This window comes from Grus americana, chromosome 3 (assembly GCF_028858705.1).
Source record: "Grus americana isolate bGruAme1 chromosome 3, bGruAme1.mat, whole genome shotgun sequence".
In the NCBI taxonomy this organism is placed as follows: domain Eukaryota; kingdom Metazoa; phylum Chordata; class Aves; order Gruiformes; family Gruidae; genus Grus; species Grus americana.
Window position 1 is genome coordinate 5,710,321 of NC_072854.1, and position 21,160 is coordinate 5,731,480.

The following is a 21,160-nucleotide window of genomic DNA, read 5'->3' on the forward strand; positions in this document are numbered from 1 at the left end:
GAGATACGCGCAGCCCTATCTCAGCAGCAACTGATTAAAGTGGTACCAAATCTTAGGACACAGGAGCCACCTATAGGTATGCACTTTAAATGACGTAGTGTTACTGTTTCTTTAGACGGCTTGCTGCTCTCCAGAAAAGACGAGAGCTTCGGGCTGCTGGAATTGAGATCCAGAAGAAAAGAAAAAAGAAGAGAGGTGTGGATTATAATGCAGAAATTCCATTTGAAAAGAAGCCTGCCCCTGGATTTTATGATACGTCAGAGGAGAACTACCAGTCTCTGGATGCAGATTTCAGGAAGCTGCGTCAGCAAGATCTGGATGGAGAATTAAGATCGTAAGTGTGTGTTATCCTAAGGAGGGAACAGTGTATTTAAAAAAAAAAAATCTAGGTGTTCCTTATGCACATTCTTGCTCTTTAAATGGAAATCTTACAGTTTTTGAGGTTCATTTTCTTTTAGCAGTAGATTTGCTTGTGTATTTGCAGTCCTTTCTTCAAGTAATAATGTTACTAAGATTGCTTACAGGAGTAGATTTTACTTGGTGTAGTATTACTCTTGATGGAACTGTTCTTAAATAGAATCTCCTTAAATGCTTAATTTCTCCCCCTCTCCCCAAAAAATCCCAAAACATGCAGTTGAGAAATTAAATGTCTACCTTCATCATGAGCAGTATGGTGCATATTTAATTGTGCAAATGCATTTCCCACTACTTCCACCAACTGCTTCTTACTGAGAGCGTAGGTCCAGTACTACATACAGTTTGGTTTATTAGGTTGTGATCTAATTGATTCTTTCTGTATGGCTCTTACTTCAGAGGGTCTGGCAGGAGCTTCAGACTGAAGTTTATGATTTCATAGGCTGACTCCATTGCTGTTTGAAGAAAATACCATTTTTATTAAATACTGAAGAGAAATTGGTTCCAATATCCCACAGAAAATTTTCATTTTCCCTTAGCAGCTGCTGGAGAAAAAGGGACTGTTAACATCTTCTGATTCTTGCTATCTAAATTATTGGACTGACGTTTTTTTCTTGCTCCACTGACCCTGTTGATTGTAGCTGAAGCAACCACCTGTTGCCTAATTCCATAATTCAGAAGCATTACACTGCCTTGTAGGTTCTGCTGCAAGATTGCAGACTGTATCTGAAGATTGCAGGCCGCATCTCATCACTTAACTTCTGCACCACAAGGTGGTTCACTCTTCCTGCAACATGTGTTATTTCAGCATATCCAACTTTTGGTTAGGGTACACGCTTTTTGCTTGTTTGTTTTACTTTGTAGCTGTTCTGTGTGTATTCTAAAATGATTCTCTTATCCATCATGACAGTGAAAGGGAGGGGAGAGAGCGCAAAAAAGACAAACAACATATGAAACGGAAAAAAGAGTCAGACTTGCCTTCAGCTATTCTACAGACCAGTGGAGTGTCAGAATTTACCAAAAAAAGAAGTAAACTAGTGCTTCCAGCTCCTCAGGTAAGCTCATTGATTAATAAATTACTTATAAGGCCAATGCCAATCAACTATTTCTGTTTCATCAAGTGGATCTCGTGGTTGTATTTTATCTTACTATGCCTTGGAATTTTCTCTTTTAAAGATATCTGATATAGAACTTGAAGAAGTTGTAAAAGTAGGACAGGCAAGTGAGATCGCACGCCAGACTGCTGAGGAATCTGGAATTACAAACTCAGCTTCCAGCACTCTTCTCTCTGAATATAATGTGACCAACAACAGCATAGCACTAAGGACTCCCAAAACTCCGGCAGCACAAGACAGGATCCTGCAGGTAGAGTACAAATGTACAGAATGAGCTTTTAGTTTTAGTGCAATAGACAACTGAATAGAAGGTTTAAGTACCATAGAAACATTCCTTAGATTATGTGTGGTACTGGACATGTGATCTCCAGGACCCACTGAAAGACATAGAAGCAGATTTGCTTCTATCTGGTCATTTGTCACCATGTTTCAAAACACTATAGTACTCTTTTTTTTATTATTATTATTATTATACAATGTGTGTGACTTTTAGCATTAACCATTCTCCTGGTGTCTTAACTTCTCCTTGTCTTGGGTACCTCTCAGTATCGAAGGGGTATATGGTGTTCATGTCCTTAGAATCTGAACAGCAAAACTAAGTAGGAAAGAAGATAAAAAACTTTGTTTTATTTCATTGGACAAGAAGTAATTAACTGCAACAATGCATGAGTATTTTCCTAGCACTTTATTGGCTTAAAACCTCTTAAGACAAAGATTGTCAAAAACCTACCTTTGCAGCCTCTGAATTATATTTGTGTTGCACTGATTGTGTGTCTGGTTTCCTTCAAAAACTAGTAGTGTTGGGTAATGTTTTGTTGAGTGTGAAGAAGCGGCTAAATGAAGTCAGTGCAGCCAGTGCGTAAAACAAACAAAACTCCACTCCAAAACAAGAACCCCCACCCCTATGTTGATAATGAGCTGTATTTCAACAGTTTCATGATAGGATAAAAGAGAAAGTTCCTGACTCTACAGATCATGACCTAAGTCTCTGCAGTGTTTGCAGGAATGTGGTCACGTTCACCTTCAAATGGAGTAGTCTGACATCACATGTGTCGCAGTATTATGCATATACACAATTCTATAGATGGGTTAGTAGTCTTCTGTGAAGGTAATTGCTATATGCAATAGTTTCATTATCTCAGCTCATTTTCAGAGTGCCTTAATTCTTCATTATAAAAAGGAAAAAGAAATAATACGAGGGCATTTATAAAAGCTCCGGTTGAGTCATAGATCAAAAATCTGAATAGTGACCATCTCTTTTGGAACATTCTCTTTGAAGTGCAATTTGGATAAACTTCATTGATGTTGGATTTCAGAGTGCAAGTGTGCTGTTCCCCCTGAAAATCAGGATCCTTAGGATCACTTGAGTATTTGGTCACTAGTAAATCTTGTAGATTTATGGAGTCTAGCAAACTGAAGCAAGTTGAAACATTAAATAACCCACTCATTTTTGCAACTCCAATTTATAATATATTTCACTGGAAATGAAAATTAAAATCCCTTTCAGTGGAATAGTAGAGTTTGTAAATACCAGTGTATGAGTGTTAAGAAGTGTTAAATGTTTTCCAGAAACCGATTGATACTCAAATAACTCTTCAGCTGTTCTTACTGCTAGTGAATCTGTTAAGTATGTATAGTAGAGACTGTAGAAGTCTTGTTGATGTACTGTATGTGTTGTCTGTTATACAGGAAGCACAGAATTTGATGGCTCTCACAAATGTGGATACCCCCCTGAAAGGAGGTCTTAACACTCCCCTGCATGAGAGTGACTTTTCGGGGGTAACACCACAGAAACAGGTTGTTCAGACTCCAAATACTGTGCTCTCCACACCGTTCAGGTAAAGCAGGCTCTTTTTCTAATGGGTCCTTGGATGGGCATGTATCTGGCGGAGGGAGTGGATGCAATGTGTGAAATAGCAGGGGTATGATCAGTGCTTCAAAACAAATTTTGACTTGCTTTTATGTCAAGTGCTCGTTGTACAACTTTTTCCTTCTCTGTGTCTTTCACAAGCTCAGCCACATCATCTATATTTGCACAGTGTATAGCTCACTGGAGTTTTGGTCCAAAATGAGGTCTTCTGTGGTCTGGAGCAATATAAATTATACTGAAGTAATACAGGAGTATAAATAGTAAGATGGATTTTCATTCTGTATGTGGATCCGAGCGTTTCCAAAGTATTACCTCTGAATCAAAGGTGCAGGAGGTCCCTTAGCCAAACCCACATTGAATTTTTGAAAATCTGAAGTAAATATTTTATAAGCCATATATATCCAAAATAAAATATTTCTTATATTGCCAATCTAAATAGTATGGAATTACTGGTTTAACTCTTACAGTGGGTCCTGCATAAATATATATCCCACAAATGCCAAATAGCATACAGCTAAAAAAATTACGCTTGGTACATTTTGTCCGTCAATTTTTTCAACTTAGGTTCTAATTTTACTTGTATCACGCTAGTACGAAAAGTGGAGAATGAAATAAAAAGGACCTTTATGGCAGCTTTTCAAAAGCACCTTTATTTTGTTGTTTAAAAGCTGTGTGCAAAAGCCCTGCTTTTTTAATTGCAGCTACGTAAATGAATCCTTTTCTGGAGATCTATTGGCGTCAATGCGGTGCAGAATGAATGTAGAGTTTGGCCTGGAGTGATCTGACTCTTCATTTGGGTTATTTTATATTAATAAATGTAAAGACATTCTAATTTTGTTGGGTTTGGGGGTTTTTTGTTTGTTTGTGGTGTTTTTTTAGCTTCTGAAGTTCAGATTTGTGTGTGTAAATATGGTACCTACGTATCAACTTGGCTTGCTTGCAGAAATGCTCTATCAGTGTGAAAATCCAAGACATTGAGCAGAGAGGAGAAAAAACCACAAACCACCATTAAATGGTTAAAAATACAGAGAAGCCTTAAGTTTTTAAGGAGCCAAAGTAATGAAGCAGAGGCATCATCTTATTATTTAGGCCAAAAGAGCAAATATTTAATTTAAGTACACCTTTTTTTCTTTTGGTATGAAATTTATAATATTTTGATGCATGGTTTTTATGGAAGTTGTTGCCTGGCAGTAGGTTTTTTTTCATGTCCTAGTTATAAGAATTTTCTTAAAAGGTATTAAGTTGAAAATTGTAATAGGGTTTTAAACACTGCATGGAACTGAGACAACTAGAAAAAAACCAACCCACTTACTTGGATATTGTCTCTTCTGGAAAGTCAGCGTAGAACTTTTTCTACTAGTATAATCAACAAAGTAAATATATCCTATGAAATATTAATTTGAAATCATAAAAATGACTTTTGCTGATTTTTGTGGGTGTCATCCTGCAAATGTTACTGCTTGTATTTGTTATCTTAAATGAGAGTTCATAAAAATCTGTGAATGCCCTCAAGTAAGAGGGAAGTATCACTTGCCTCTCACAGACATACCCAGTAAATAGGGCACTGTTGTATCCCTTAAAAGAGGACGAGTAGTGTGTGTCAGGCCATATGTACAGTTGTGTTTGTCCACCGTTACGACGTCTTACTGGCACTACAGAATTACAGTAACTGCTAGCAGAAATGATGTATTAAATCATCATGTCCAGTGTATCTCTGCCAGGGTTATTCTCTACAGCACGCATATTTGTCATTGCTGTTGGAAAATACTTATGTAAGTGTAGATGAGTACCATAATGTAGGCTTTTCTCTAAAAGTTTTTCCTCTTCCTGAACTTGTTTTCTTTGAGACATTTAATTGTCTTATCAGTTTATTATTATTATCATCACTATGTGAAACCTCATTATAAGTTGGCAACAGAAAAACTTGTGACTATATTCAAGACAGTGTCTGCACACCTTTCACGTAGTAGGTTATTGGGATAGAGAACAATATTTCTTCCCAGTCTAGAGGAGAAGCAACTGAGGCCCACAAAATCTAAGACTTAATCCATCTTGCCTAACCTTAGGTGCTTAAAAGTGATTATTGCAATGTTACTCCTTCAATAATCAGGTGAAAGCAAAGAGGCATCTTCAGAGTGATTCATTCAGTTGTAGGATGGGACAGCTGTTAAGCCAGATAAATTCAGAGTGAATGACTTGCCACAGGTGGTAGGGAAATCAGAGCTGGCAATTAAATCCTGATTACTGTATCCCAGAATAGTACCTGGTGACTGGATAATCTCTTCTCTCAAAAGTAGCAGTGGGAGTTTGTGTTGATGGAGTTCGTGAAACTTCTCTTAACGTAATGATGTGCCTGGATTTCTGCTTGACAGGTACTTAGTAACACTTTGGCAGATTTAAATAATTTATTTTTTTGATTCTTCTAATTGCATATTATAGTTTCACTGCCTCCCAAGAAAAAAAAAATCTAGATTGAATTTATTAATGGTATTTATGTAAATTTTGCAGCATTCATAGAATAGAATCATAGACTGGTTTGGGTTGGAAGGGACCTCAAAGATCATCTAGTTCCAACCCCCCTGCTGCAGGGAGGGACACCCTCCACTAGACCACATTGCCCAAAGCCTCATCCAACCTGGTCTTAAACACTTCCAGGGATGGGGCCTCCACAACCTATTCATACTTTTCTAAATAGGGCTCTTTAGGAATAAAAGTCAATGACTGTATCTGCGCTTTCTCTAGAACACCTTCTCATGGACCAGAAGGCTTAACTCCTCGTGGAGGACTAACTCCTAAACCCGTAGTTGGTACAACTCCTGGTAGAACTCCACTGCGTGATAAACTGAACATCAACCCAGAAGAGGGAATGGCAGATTACAGTGACCCATCTTACGCAAAACAAATGGTAAGAAGTACTTCAGAAGTGGAGATCAGTGCTGTATGAATTTTCAGGATTTTTAATGCTCGTTTCCTGAACAGGGTTTTATTTTATAGCAAGTGTTATTTCTACCACTTGTATACAGGCATGTACTCATCACCTGATAAAATCAAATCTTTATTTGAAAGAACAGAAATCTTACCACTTAGAATGGCTTTCAGTGTGCTCAGTAAAAGCACGCTAAAGCTATTTGTCAAAGAAGACATAGTTCAGTTTCAGTCCTACTTATATCTTTGAAGGTGAGCAGGAAATATATCTCAAGGAAAGATTCATTTTCCTTGCAATCCTATGCAGCCTTCAAATCCCTCATCATCTTGGCTCCCTGATTTACCTACAGGACCTTTTCATCAGTCTGTCCTGTTGACAACATTGAGCTGAAGGAGTTTAATTTTTGCCATTAGGAGCACTTGGTTTTTAGATGTCCAGTAATCTGAGTCCCATCCAGATTCTTTCATCGCCTTTGGCAACAGATGTTTCCATTCTTGGAGATTCAGCCAGATGTACCCTGCCAATTAGACATGTTATAAAAGGGCATATACCTAATAGGTAGCACCTTGGGAACTCCTTTTATGTGGCCGATTCCGCAGCCATAACTGTGGCTTTGGATATCTCCCACCAGAGCTATTGACATTTTTCTTTTTTCTTTTTGGGCTAGCTAAGGATATCCACTTCAAGTTTTTGGCATGTTCTTCTTGCAAAAATAACTCTTCAAGTTCAGAATTTTAGATTTCCTCTTAGCTTGAAGGACAAGGTTTATTTGATGTCCTTATACTTACTTTGGTTCTGTCTTAGCCTTTTTATAGTAAAACGGCTTTTTGCTGCTAGAAGGAAAACTGGAGCTTCAGTGTCCTGATGAACTCCACTGGTTTCCAGATCTGGTACTGTTTGTCTCATTTTTGTACTGTGCCACAATCCCCAGTTTTGTGAGCAACTGCAAAGAAAAAAGTTCCAGTTCGGCTTGCAAATACCCCTCTTTCCTTCGTCAGGATGGACACGTTTTCACATATTTTCAGTTTCTTGAAAGGCATTTATGTGAATCTGTACTGTTTTACTGAAGCTACGAAGGAGGTGAAGGTGCCATGCTGTTGCTTTACTTGAGTGTATTTCAGCCTGTTTGAAGATTTCATTAGCTATATGTAAGAAAGCTGTGTGGTGTTTTTTTAGCATCAGAGTGTGTGTGCTTACTAGTGCATAAACTCTGAGGTGATGGTCTGTAGGCCAGCCTGGATTAGTAACATGCCCCTTTTGTCAGACTTCAGAGATTTTATTTCTGTTGACTTTGTAGTAGACTAAGATTGTCAGATGATATTAGTTGTATATTGTTTGTGTCTGTTCATGATTAATTGCAGATGACACCAAATCGAGCGGGAGTGTCAATCTGCTTGAGGGTAGGAAGGCTTTATAGAGGGATCTGGACAGGCTGGATCGAAGGGCTGAGGCCAGCTGTATGAGGTTCAGCAAGGCCAAGTGCCAGGTCCTGCACTTGGGTCACAACAGCCCCAGGCAATGCTACAGGCTTGGGGAAGAGTGGCTGGAAAGCTGCCGGGCAGAAAAGGACCTGGGGGTGCTGGTTGACAGCTGGCTGAACATGAGCCGGCAGTGTGTCCAGGTGGCCAAGAAGGCCAACAGCATCCTGGCTTTTCTCAGAAATAGTGTGGCCAGCAGGACCAGGGCAGTGATCGTCCCCCTGTACTTGGCTCTGGTGAGGCCACACCTCGAGTTCTGTGTTCAGTTTTGGGCCCCTCACTACAGGAAGGACATTGAGGTGCTGGAGCATGTCCAGAGAAGGGCAACAGAAACTGGGGTTGTTTAGGCTGGAGAAGAGGAGGCTGAGGGGAGACTTTATTGCTCTCTACAGCTACCTCAAAGGAGGATGTGGTGAGGTGGGTGTTGGTCTCTTCTCTCAAGTAACTAGTGAAAAGACAAGAGGAAATGGTCTCAAGTTGCATCAGGGGAGGTTTAGATTAGATATTAGGAAAAATTTCTTCACCGATAGAGTCGTCAGGTATTGGAACAGGCTGCCCAGAGAGGTGGTGGAGTCACCATCCATGGAGGTGTTCAAAAAACGTGTAGACGTAGCACTTCAGGTCATGGTTTAGTAAACGTGGTGGTGTTGGACTTGATGATCTTAGAGGTCTCTTCCAACCTTAAAGATTCTGTGTTTCTATGAATGGAATTTGACTGTGTTGCACCTTAGTGTGTGAATTCAGAAGCTTTATATCTTTCTATTATTTCAACAGGAGAGAGAGTCTCGTGAACACCTGCGCCTTGGACTCATGGCCCTTCCTGCTCCAAAGAATGACTTTGAGATTGTTTTACCTGAAAATGCAGAAAAAGAACTTGAGGAACATGAAGTAGATGAAGCCTTTGTAGAAGATACTGCTGATATAGATGCCCGCAAGCAGGTATGTGTGTGTGAGATGCGGATAGTACCTTTTGTTCAAAATAACATACATTGTTCCTTGTATGATTCTCATAGTTTCATACATGTTTAGTAGAAGTGGTACAGCTTTGACAGAATAACAAAGTAAAATGTACCTGTTTTCTGTGCTGCTCTTGGAGTGTACGCACACAGAGGCTAAATCAATTTTCTCTCTGAATCCTTTTCTTACTTTGTTAATGTCATGTATCACACTTCATTTTCTACGAGGAACTCTCTAAAAGTGCATGTGTCCTACCTCCTGTCATTGTCTCCCAAAAGATAAAAAGATAATTAAAAGCATTTTTCTAGCGGCACATGCTTGATTTTAAGCATGTGAGAATTGAGTCTTTTTTCCTTTCCCTTCCAGTTTCAGATTATTCTCTCAAGGTTAAAAGTTACTGTTTGTAAAATGTAAGACAGGTATATACGAATGCAGGCAGGCTGGTAGCACACAGAAGAAATCTGCCAGGCAGTGATCTTGGTCCCTTTTGTATGACTTGTACCACAGGATTACCCAGACAGCCAAGTTGTGAATGAGTCCCTGTTGTTTTGTTTTGTTTCAGAATCAAGAAAGGCTGGATAAAGTGCTAGTTTAAATTCTGCTGGTTAAATAGCTGTACTAGCCAGTAATTAGAGACACTTTAAATTTTTATGTTTATAAGAACAGTCTCTTTTCCATTTATTGCTTATCCTAATTTGTGTGAGGCCAATTTGTTTTTGTTACATGCCTTCAAATAATTTATTTTTTTTTTAGTTCGGAGGGGTTTTTGCCAATGACCATGCTTTGACATGTGACAAAATATTTGGAAAAAAGTCTTATGCTCTGATATCTTCTAATATGATAACTATTTCCCAGAACTGGATTCCTAGCATGTCCCATTTGGGGAGGAACATACTGTATACATTTATACGCATGTCTTGTGCGTACACTTACAAAAAAAAGTCTGCATAAATACAGATAATTTATGTGTGTAGAATAGAGAAAAGAATTTCAGTTGTAATATGATACATGAGAATAGCATCCTGCCTTTCAAATAACGGCATGACATGGCTGTGATTAGAACATGGAAGATCTTGGTCATTGTTCATGAAGTTTTAGACAGCACTGCCTTTTCATGTTACTGCCTGAAAGTGGCAATGTAAGGAAAAATCTCATGGTTTTATACTTTAACAAGTAGTGTTTTACTGAAGTAGTTACTTTATGTCATAGAAGAGGACAAATAGAGTCCTGTCTGCAAACTTAAGAGTCTTCCTGGTGGATTTCCTGTCTGGAGAGTTAGAGCAGATGTCAAACTTGATGTAGAGAAATTCGTAAAGAATGAAGTCTGCTGGGGTTGAGCCCGAAGGAGAATTTGATGGCTGGAAATGACTTTTTAGGATCTCTCTCCTTTTAGAGTTAGTCTGCTGTGCTCTTCGGAGTCAGTAAATAATGATGTTGTCACATAGAGAGTGACCTGTTACTTGACGCTGGCTTCATAACATGAAGTCTTTAAGGAATCTTTGCTGCAGTAATGAATTAGTTTTTATACTGCATGCATTTGTAGAAAGCATCTGATTGCATTATAGCAGCTGGAGTAACACTTGGCTTGTTTGTATAGGCTCTTCGAGATGCAGAGCGTGCAAAGGAACTGAAGAGAATGCACAAAGCTGTTCAGAAGAATCTACCGCGGCCCTCAGAAGTAAGTGGAAAAAAAATTCACTTTAGGAGAAAAAATAGAAATAAAGCTGTTAACCATTATAGGAGGAAATACAGTCTAGGTAGATCGTGAGAGAATGAAATCTTTATGCGACTATGCTGTTTTCAGCATTATAGGAAACTTCAACAGCGAAATTGTCACGAGGTATTTCATATGCACAAATGAAAGCACAATTGGGTGTTTGGATTGCTGTGTGTGTCACACTGTAAAGGATTTTGGCACCTGTTCTGGGTTAGTTGAGATACAAAATTCATGCTGAGGTGGAGGTATGTAAATTTAATGTGGTCTTTGGTGTGTATGGTGTTTATGAACTTTTTTTAATTCCTGGGCAGGTTAATGAAACAATACTGAGACCCTTAAATGTGGAACCACCTCTAACAGACTTGCAGAAAAGTGAAGAGCTAATAAAGAAAGAGATGATTACTATGCTTCATTTTGACCTTTTACACCACCCATTTGGAGAACAGCCTAGTGGTAAGAAGGGGAAAGGCCCAGGATTTGGAAGCAACAATGCAGAACACATGGCTTACTTGGAACAAAATCCTTATGAGAAGTTCTCCAAAGAGGATCTCAAGAAGGTGAGAATTGTGTGGCCTAATTACCAGTGACCTACTGTCTCCTTACGTCATGGTCCTGTGATCTTGCAAAAAAAGGTGGATTCAAGCCTGCACAGAATTTAGTTGGGAGATCTCCAGAGGGTTGTATGAAGAGCTGTAAGGATAATTTTAGTGCACATTCTCTTTTCTGTGAGCTGAAGTTAATCTAGGTACTCAGCAGAATGATGCTGCTGTATTTGTCCAGAGACGTTGTCTTAGAATTTTGAATGTGTTGTGATTGCTTATCATTTTAGGTCAGGGTAGGAGCTATAATACCCCAACAGTTACCAAATTCTACTTTGCTGTTTCTGGAAATTCATGTGAGACTAGCTGTGATATCCACTTTCTGCTGCCTGTGTAACTTGTTAACCCATAATTACAAGCATTTTTTTTCATAGCAGTGCAGACTAAATATGACAGTGGTAGCCAGTTTATAACTTCAAGCAGCAAATCAAGTTGTTTAATTATGCTTGTCAGACTTGATCCAACAGACCTGTGCTAGTGCAGACCCTGCTGGGCTATGGCAACTGATCTTAAAGCATACCTGGTTCAAAAGTGCTGAATAGGCAGAGTAGGTTGTTGCTGGATGAAATGAGTAGGCTGTCTGGGCGCTCTGTCCTGTTTTGCATTGTAATCCCAAGTTAAATAGCAGTCCTGTACCAAGGGTTCCGGTTCAGGTTGTTCATTTATTTAAGCAGCTACAGATGTTGCATTTTGCTGCCAAGTGACAGATAGACAGTTCAGACACACAGTGCTGTGGTTAGCTCTTTCAAAGAGTTTCACCTGTGAAGTTGTGCCAGTACCTTTTGACCAAATGCTCACAGGAATAAAAATGAGTGAAAAGGACAAAATCACATGCCACCAAGTCATCTGTTTTATGCAGACTCCTGCTATCTGAGACTTAGGTTCAGACAATAGCTGTGGTATCTCTACACCTAAATCCCCTGTTACTTTAAAGTGACTAAAGATACACAAGCAGATTTTAAATCCATCTCTTTGACCATATCTGACCAATGAATGAAGAGCCTAAAATGAGAAACACTGAACAGTACGTACTTCCAATTTGCTGTTAAATGAAAAATTATACTTGAAGATTTCTGAGCAGGAGAAGTTAAAGATGGAAAATAACAGTTAGATGATGAATTTCACTGTGCTGCCAGTGTCAGATTGTTCCCTTAGGAACACTCTCAGAGTGCTTTCTCTGGTTGAAGTGCAACAAGAATTAAGTTTTCTATCACTTCCCTTAGAGACTATTACACAGTCCAGTAGTTTTTGTCTGGAAACTTTCTTCAGAGTCCCTGGAAATTTTGTCTCCTAAGTGATGGGCAGAAGTTTTTTGCATCCTTGCTCTCTAACATTTAGCATAATATTCCCTCTCTGTCTAAAATCAAATTCAAACCAGGAAGTTTTCCCATCTCTGTGCTCCCATCTGGCGCTTATTTATTTTTCTTTATTTCTTCGTTTGTATTTAGAACATCTCCTACTAAAATCCCTTCACAAAATGCTCCTTTCTTCTCCTGATCTGTAGTGCTCTTTTGGAAAGGATTAGCAGTGGTGCTAAGCACAGTACGCTGAGCTCTTAAAGTGGTAGGACTGTTTTGGTGCAGCAACTAAATAGCCTTTAGTTCCTCACAGCGTACAAATAGAGGCTAATCGAAAGTGAATCTTCATAAGATTGAGCTTTGTCAGGTGTGGTTAGAATATTCCTATTTTATCTGTCTTGACCAGTGAGGACAAGTAATTAATTTCTCTTTCGCCATTATCCCTGGAATCATCTAATGTGGTGATACCTGAATTACTTCCTGGGTGATACGCAATTATAAAACATATATCTGCTTGCAGTGAGATATCTACTGCTGATACAGAAATTTCTGGTGCATGCATGAATCCTGTTGAAAGAGAGGACGTGCACTTACAACCAATGAAGTCCAGGTTGGCAAAGATATCTCAGGTTTTTTTAATTGCAAATAAAACTGGAAGGACTTGGGTGCCTATGTAGTTTTGTGGGCCAGGCTCTTTGACAGAAATATTAAGGGTTGTGAGAACAACATGCATCTTTTCAGTTCACTGTAAGTTATTTTGTAAACTAAACTGGAAACAGCAGAATGCTCATATCTCACTAGTAGTTCTCTAGCAACAGAATGCATGTTAATTAAAGTCAGAGTAGTATTTCCCACAATGGAGCTTATACAACTCACCCATTAATGTTTAGAGTTGACTTTCCAGGCTGTGTGGAGAAGGGCAAGCAAAAGGAAATGAAAAGTGATTTTTGTTTCATAGAACAGCTGCTTCTGTCTGTACAGTTCTCCCTCCCCTCAAGATCCTTGCTTTTATCTCTTCTCTTCTGCAGCAAGATGAAGTATCTAGCTGTGCCACAGCTTTCATTAGCTACAGCAGAGTGATGTCAGGTTTGGCCAAATTATATAAAATGAGGGGTAGTTGTGCTGTGAGTAGCCTTCTAGCCTGGGTTTAATTTATAATCCACAGCATCTGTGTTAGATTTCATCGTTAGCTTAACCTGATGGTGAGCTTTTAGTATGAAAAGAGAAACTGCCCCTGTGAATTGCACACTGAAGGATTGAAAAGAAGAGGAATTTTCTTGTATCCTGTGTATTGTAACTGCAGTTTATTTCTTATCATTTCCAACAGGCACAGGATCTACTGGCACAAGAGATGGAAGTGGTAAAGCAAGGAATGGGGCATGGAGAGCTCTCAAGTGAAGCTTATAACCAGGTGTGGGAAGAATGTTACAGCCAAGTGTTATACCTGCCTGGACAGAGCCGTTACACAAGAGCTAACTTGGCCAGCAAAAAAGACAGGATAGAGTCACTTGAAAAGAGGCTTGAGGTCAGTGTCAGTTTTGTGTGCTTTTTGCACCTGCTTTTTTTTTTTTTAAAAATCTCTCCCTGTGTTTTTTGTTTCTTTTTTCTATGTAGGAGTTACAAGTTACTTTATAAATAATTCAGGTCTTTTGGTGGGATTTGTTTGAAAAGATTGTTGAGGAATTCTAGGGAGTTCATAGATGTTCTTGAGGTGTTTAAATCGCCTTCTCTGATCTTCTTCATTTTCTTAAAATATATTCAGAGTATCCCTGCACAGTTTCTCCTTGCAGTGTTAGATGTAACACTGCTCATCTCACCCACTTTACTGTCAACTGAAGAGAACATCAGGTTCTGCTCTCTCTTAATTCCATGTTGATTTTTTTTTGCTGTTTTCTTAATCTCCACTATTAGCAGATCAGATACCTGATCTTTCTAGTTTTGCACTTTGTCCTTGATAGTGGCTGAAATGAGATACTTCAGAGAAAGTTGCTAAAAAAAAAAGTCTCTGTCCCAAAACTCCTCTCAAGTTTTATTTCCAACTTAAGATTTGGTTTCTGATTCACTATTACATACGTGAAGGCCCAGATAGTCCTGAATTCTTGCCAGACTGGCCTCCTCTGCCAATTCCAGTGATTCCCTCCAAAAAAAGAGAACAGTGGATGTTTGTGATCCCATTCCACTTTATCAGAAAATACTAGTCTTCCTTATTAGTGCATTTTAAACTCAAATTTCGAGTTTGCTGTTGTGTATTTGCATAACTGGTATTTGCTGCAAGTGCAAAATGCCAGAGTTCAGATAACAACATCTCACCAACATGTCTGCATGCAGTTTGAGTACTGTGGTAGGGCACTGGTTCTAAGGGTCCAAGAATTGAAACTACATCTTTTTCTGTGGAGTTGTAGAGTACAGCATTCTCCAGTGTCAACATACTTGCATGGTTTTATTCAAAATGCAGCAGTCACAGGCCTTAACTCAACGAGGCATTAAGATTTGGTAGGATGTGCTAGGATTGAGGGAGTTGTGTGTGGAGAAGAAATCATTTGAGGTATGGTGCACTACGCAGAAGGTGGCGATTCAAACCCTTTAACACTGATTTCCCTTGCTCTGTCCTCTCTCTAGAGTTTCACCCAAATGCTCCACACAAAACACAAAAATAGCTTTCATGATAAAAAGTAAGCTGGTTTAAAATTGTTTCTTCCCACAGAACATGTGTTTGTTCAGACTTGCAGTAAGTCATGAACTGTTTTCTAAAATGCCATTTTAGCCTAAAAGTCTCTAAATTATGCAGGCATGAGATTTATTTTTTTTTAAAGTTTTTCTGTATCATGGAAAAAAGTTTCCTTTTATTTAAGATAAACATAGCTACTGTTGCTAGAAGTAAACCTCCTCAAACAGCTACTGCCACAGAAGTAACATGAGAGAGAGGCCAGAAAGGCTGAATTTTTACTTGATTCATGCCTGTAAAATACAGCATGTATGTGTGTTTTGTAAAATCTGTCAGTCAAGAACTGTCCAGGTATAGACTCCACAGTTGTTAGTCAGCCACTTGGGCCAGGAGCCATTCACCTGCAGGTAGCCATAGCCGAGCGGTTTAGCATTAATGCCAGAGCCTACTCGTTGTGCTGCTGCTTACCCAGCAGAGAGCACCATTGCCCTGCCCAGCACTGCCTGACACGCTCTCGCAGGCTCTGCTCCGCTCCTGCTTTTACAAAAAAACAGTATCTGAGCCCAACAGCAGCAGCCAGCTTGCATGGCAGCAAGGGCCTGTGCTGGCATCACGCCAGCAGTCTGAGGGCTGTACCTAATTTGTGTACAAATGCTTTTGAAATTTAAATATCTTATGCCCAAAACTACATTAGAAGTACGTTACTGAAGTTGCAAAGTCAAACAGTCAAAGTAGGGGAACGCACAAACAGCCTTACTCTGGCTGCCTTAATTTGCATATGCATTATGAGACAGTCCTTAATTTCATGATTACAGATCAGTTTTTCCACAGACTCATTTACTGCACAGGGTGGATGGTACTTGCTTAATGAGTAGCTATTGAATATTTTGTTTTCTCTTTATTGTTCAGTGTGTGGCCCTGTGCCTTTACGCTGCGTGCTATTTCTGATGTCTGAATTGGTTACTTCTGTGTGGGCTTTCTGTGCTGTTGATTTCTGTTCATCTCCTCCCACTGTTTGAATAAGTAGTTGGTGGTGGTATGCTTATTAAGGATATTGAAGCAAAGAAAGTAAGGTCAAATAATCTGTTTGTCAAACTCCTGTTGCATTTGCTTGTTCTGTAAGTGCTCGTTGCTCTGTAGTCACAAAACAGTCACCCAGGAAGCAAAATACAAAGCAGAAGTCTTGGCAAGAAAAAAATTGGGTTTTATTTGTTACCAGTATTGCATGGGACTCCATGGAAGACACTTAACAAAACCCAGCTAGCTGTATCTACAGTGAGTTGCTGTGATCATAAGGCTCCATGTCTCGCTAATGTGCTACATCTCTTCAGGTTAGCTGGGAGCTTGGAGCGCTGCTAGACAAGGCTGATTGCTTGGTGCATTTACACAAGCTTATTCTCTCACTTTACTGTATGTGTTCAAAATACCACACATCCCAATTCAGTCAGAGCTTGCTGTGCCTGCAGGTGCAGTGAAAGTACTGTGCTGCCTTTCACAACTCACTGGTTGTTGAAGTGCAGGTGGACTCTTTGCAAAGTTAAATTTGAGCTGAAAATCTCTCCCAAGTGTGTGCAAAATGCGGTTTTGTGCAGCTCTGTTGCTTGACCTATTGAAAAGGCCCTTCCTAAAAGCAAGATATACAGTTTTCCAAGTATAGATCACCAGCTGAATTGTTTTTTGAAATTATAAATAAAAAGCATAGCAGTTTAATGAACAAATAAATACACAATAAAACTCTTTTTTCCTAACCCATTCTCAGCAATGGCAAACCCCATCTTCATTTTAATGTTTTTCCAAGGAAAATTGTCTGAAAGCAGTATCAGTTGAAATAGATATTTTAATGGGCAGTATCAGACAACCTTAATGAAAAGCAGGGATATTAGCTCAGCTTTCAATACCCCAAGATACTTGATTGTACTCTTAACTTCCTTTGAGAGAAGAGTAGAAACTGTAAAATAGAGTTTGCCAGCAACAGAAACTGATGTTGGTTAGCTTTTGGGCCTGCTTCTCCCTGTTCGTGTTGCACTAAGACCGTTATGAAAAAAGCCATGAGAATTTAGTGATATTTGTTGGAGACAGCTGCACATTGGGTCGTCGCTGTCTAGTACTTCCATCTGGGACTGCTGACACCCTGCAGATCCTCTGTAAAAAAGCTGGCTGTTTCTAGTGCTGTCTTTGTTGCTCAGAGATTTCTGGGTGGATTGATGATGTGGACAAACCATCTTCTTTCTCTGATTGGCCTGTTTCCACTGCCTGAGTGGTGGCAGCCTTGTATATGTTGACGTGACATTTATCTTTCTGAAATTGATGGTGATACCACAAACAGATTTGTGCTGTTATTGATGAACTTGAGGAGGCAAAGTGGAGCAGTTGTGGAGAGCTTCTGTTTGGCTAGATATCCTGTTCGGGCATTATCGGCAGTAATGCACAACTCAGCAATAATTTTAATATTGGAATGTACTGCTATGTATCAGTAATACTTTTCAGTTCTTTATTTTGAGGGTTTTGGGACTCTTTGTGACTTAACATGGCTTAAGAGTGTTAAAAGATTGGTATGTGACCTTTTTTGCATTACGGATGGGGAGTTTCACATCCATGTAAGTGAATCCCTGTGACCTTACTATGTGTCTGTGGTACCACTTAGATGGTGGAATCCTGGTGGAATTTTCTGTTCTTTCCATTAGCTTCTAGATGTCTAGCATATGTGTTCAAGGCTAGGTTACACTGCAGAGCTAGTAATTTCAGAAATGGGAGTTTTCTGATGCCCACAGTCACATGTAGTAACTGCTTCAGTTCTCCGCAATACCTTGTACTCCCTTCTCTTCCAAGCAATATATTTATGAAGAAAAGTATTCCTACCTAAGGCGTATGTTAAACTAGGAACCTTATCAGATGAAATGAGATAGTAGAGGCATCTATTTGACAAGCTAGTTGCTTCCCTTTGTAGTTCATAATGTAGAAACTTCCTGCCAGCATTACTTTTCCTTTGAAGACAGTTCATGATGTTGGCTTGCAGCATACAAATATTTTTATTAAAACTGTGGTAGTTCACGTCATTATTTCAGTTGATTGCTAAATTATAAACACTACTGAAAGTCTACAGGGGAGGAAGCTCTAGTTACACTGTGTACATAAAGCACAGTAAATTATCTGTTCTTTGCAATATCCAAGATACACCAAGATGGTAATTTACCAGACTAAAGTGTCCATTTTTGCTTTTGGTTGCAGCCCAAGTCCTCTGAATTAATTTACATTGAAAACCAGTTGCTTAGCTGGAGTTTATGCGTTACATGGTGCACTTTGCTGCAAGGTGTATCACTCACTAGTTTATTGGAGGTTATAACTTCTCTCTAGTTTACATGCTTCTAATGCTTGCACTTTCTTCTGGATTTTCAGGTGTGCTGTTACTGAGAGAACACCTGGACAAAATAAGAGAATTTGTAAGACTAGGAATAGAGCAAAAACTCATAAAACTAAAATATGGTGGAATCTCTGAGTAGTCTGCTTTTATGGTCATATATATTAATTTGTACTACTGTGTTGCCTTTGTGCAAGGTTGGTTTTTTTAATAAGATCTGTTGGGAACATACTTGGCACCAGAGGATCACATCTGAGGGTTAGTAGTGGTCTTCACTGTCAAGCTGCTCACAGTCTGACAGAGGTGACTCTTTATGGAAGACCACCATTGCAGTCTCTGATCTCTGCTTAATGTATGGTTGATCATCAGAGTATATGTATTTAGCACAGCAGTTTTGGAAGGTATATACTTCTCCTGGGTAACACGGATATATGGCAGATCCCATAGGAATTTTCTTTACCTGCATGTGAAAACACTTTTATGGTTTACCAGAATGGTTGCCATGCAGTTTGTGCTAGAGCTAGGATGCTCTAACGTTTTAGCTTCTGCTAAAAAGGGTATGTGCTACTTATTTTTCTTCAGCTGCCCCCTGCCATTTCCTCTGACCTTGTACTAGTGCTCTTGTAACTCTGAGGTAATCTGAATCAGTTCATTCGCTTGGCAGAAAATTAATTATTTTTAGATTAAACAGCTTTCCACAGTAGCCAGGTATTAGATCAGCTAGCTATAGCACATCATGTCTTTGCTTGCAGAATTTCGGAATATTTGTGAGGTCCACAATGAAGGTAACCCATAATCTATAATGAGGAAAGCAATAAATAAAAGTGTTTGTATTGCCAAGGATAACTTATGTCTACAGTAAGAAAAAATGTGCCAGGGAAGATAACTGGATTTAGCCAGAAATCTTGTGTTTTCTGTCTAGCAGAGGTAAGGATTCATTGCCTGTTGTTGAGCAATTCCCATGAGTTCAGATTTGATGCACCTTATTTTAGCCTCCTGAGTAAAACAAAGCTGCAATTGCCTCAGGCTCCCTTTGGTTTTGGTAGAAACAGGCACCTCCTGAGAGCAGCTTGGCCTGTTTACGGGTTGAATTTTCCTCTCGAGTTTCCTGTTTTTCTCTTTTTATTACAGAGGCACCTAGAGCACCTCAGATCAGTGAAACAAGACTAAGTCTTAATGTCTCCTTGGTTCCTCTGTCACCAGAAAAGAAGCAATGTCTACCTTATGGGGCTCTGTAGTTTTGTTTGCGAAGCACTTGTAGACCTGTGACTGACTGAAAATCACTATCTAAAACTGCTGAATCCTTAAGTGTACTTGTACTACCTGGAAAGTAGTTGTTTTTTCCATTTACAGCTTGTTGAGCTGAGCTGGAGCTTTGTATCTTTGCATGTTAGAAGTCTGGAAAGAAAACCCCATTGTTTGCTGTCCTTGAGGTGAATTAACTTATTAAATCCTTGGTTTTCCCCACAAATTATATTTGCAGTTAGCAGCTACCCGCCCCCAAAACCTTCATCGCCGTGAGCAGGAAGGAGGAAAGCAGATCTACTTTTATTCAAATATAACTAGTCAACCCTTAAAGCAATGACATTTCCCAGACTGCCAATTGAACGGTTTTGGGAAACAGAACTATACTTTTGCTGCTACACAGTTATTTTCAGAGGAAAATGCTACTGATTCATTTTATACCAGTTCTCTTACTGTTGAATTACTTTGACACCTTTGGAAAGAAGCAGATGAACGCCAGTAAGAGGGTTCTTATTATTTCTGTGATCTTGCCTATAATTCTGAAACTTGTCTTCAAATTGGACTGTTGCGCTAGCCTTTCTTCAAAGGTCATAATCTTTGGGGAGCTAGACAATTCTTTTGTATAGAAGAAAGTTGTCTTCTGCATGTCCTCAGTCCAGAATGTGCCAAAACATTAGAAATGAGCAATAAAAAAACCTTTTTTTAAAAATAAGCTTAGACTGCATGGCAGTTACTACAAGCAACTGGTCAAACAAAAAGTATGGTGGGAGGTTTTTCCCCTCCATGTCTAAAACCATTGATTTCCTCTGTGGTGGTTGGTGAAATCAGGTTTCACATTTGGAAACGTAGTTCATAATGGGAACTTAAGTGCTTAGAGATAAAGTTCAGTATTGACAAATCTCTCGTTGCAAAAGGCCTTTGCACACCATCACTGTTGAAAATTGTGTTTGGACAGAGAAAAGTGTAAATTGATACGGTCTTTTGCTGGAAGCCACCTCATCTGCAGATCTGTCGCTCTAAGGCCTGTCCTAATGTGAAGCAGTGTCAGAACCTGTGAATGTCGGGTCAGTGTAAGTTGGCTGCTCACAAAGTAACTTGCTTCATTTCTTATATAATAGTGGCTTCTGGGATACTAGTGACTGTTGAAAGCTCATCATGGAGCTTCTGCTGTGTATTCAGAGGGACCCAGGATGTTTGCTAACTTGTTTATTGAGTGAGCTTCCACAAGATTGTTAGCCTTTTGTCTGGAAGAGACCAGTCCAAGAACTCTGGAGTTGCAGTGATAGTTTTTGAAGGTAATTACACTGTGCTCGCTGCCATGTTATCTCATCAGACACAGCAGTAACCCACGTTTGCTTACAGTTAATCAAAGCTGTTAGCCTGAGGTAGCTGTTGCTGTCTGTGATCTTACTGTAACTTTTTTTTTCCCCCAGGGAGAGGTAGAGAGTTTTCAGAAAAGCTTAGTAAAAATAAATTATTTGATTTTCTTCTTAAACTGTGCTCTTCTAGCCATATTTC

The 21,160-nt window shown here is 39.3% G+C and overlaps 1 protein-coding gene across 1 annotated transcript in view; it reads left to right on the top strand.

Annotated features, from left to right (window-relative positions):
• The window catches only part of CDC5L (cell division cycle 5 like), a 37,475-nt gene that overhangs the window by 6,233 nt on the left and 10,082 nt on the right, over positions 1-21,160 (top strand). Inside the window, exons 6-14 of the mRNA XM_054821735.1 lie at positions 116-334; positions 1,325-1,469; positions 1,591-1,779; positions 3,219-3,367; positions 6,142-6,304; positions 8,578-8,742; positions 10,358-10,438; positions 10,789-11,034; positions 13,702-13,899. Of these exons, the coding sequence (XP_054677710.1) occupies positions 116-334; positions 1,325-1,469; positions 1,591-1,779; positions 3,219-3,367; positions 6,142-6,304; positions 8,578-8,742; positions 10,358-10,438; positions 10,789-11,034; positions 13,702-13,899 (1,555 nt within the window). The remainder of the gene's footprint in view (positions 1-115; positions 335-1,324; positions 1,470-1,590; positions 1,780-3,218; positions 3,368-6,141; positions 6,305-8,577; positions 8,743-10,357; positions 10,439-10,788; positions 11,035-13,701; positions 13,900-21,160) is intronic.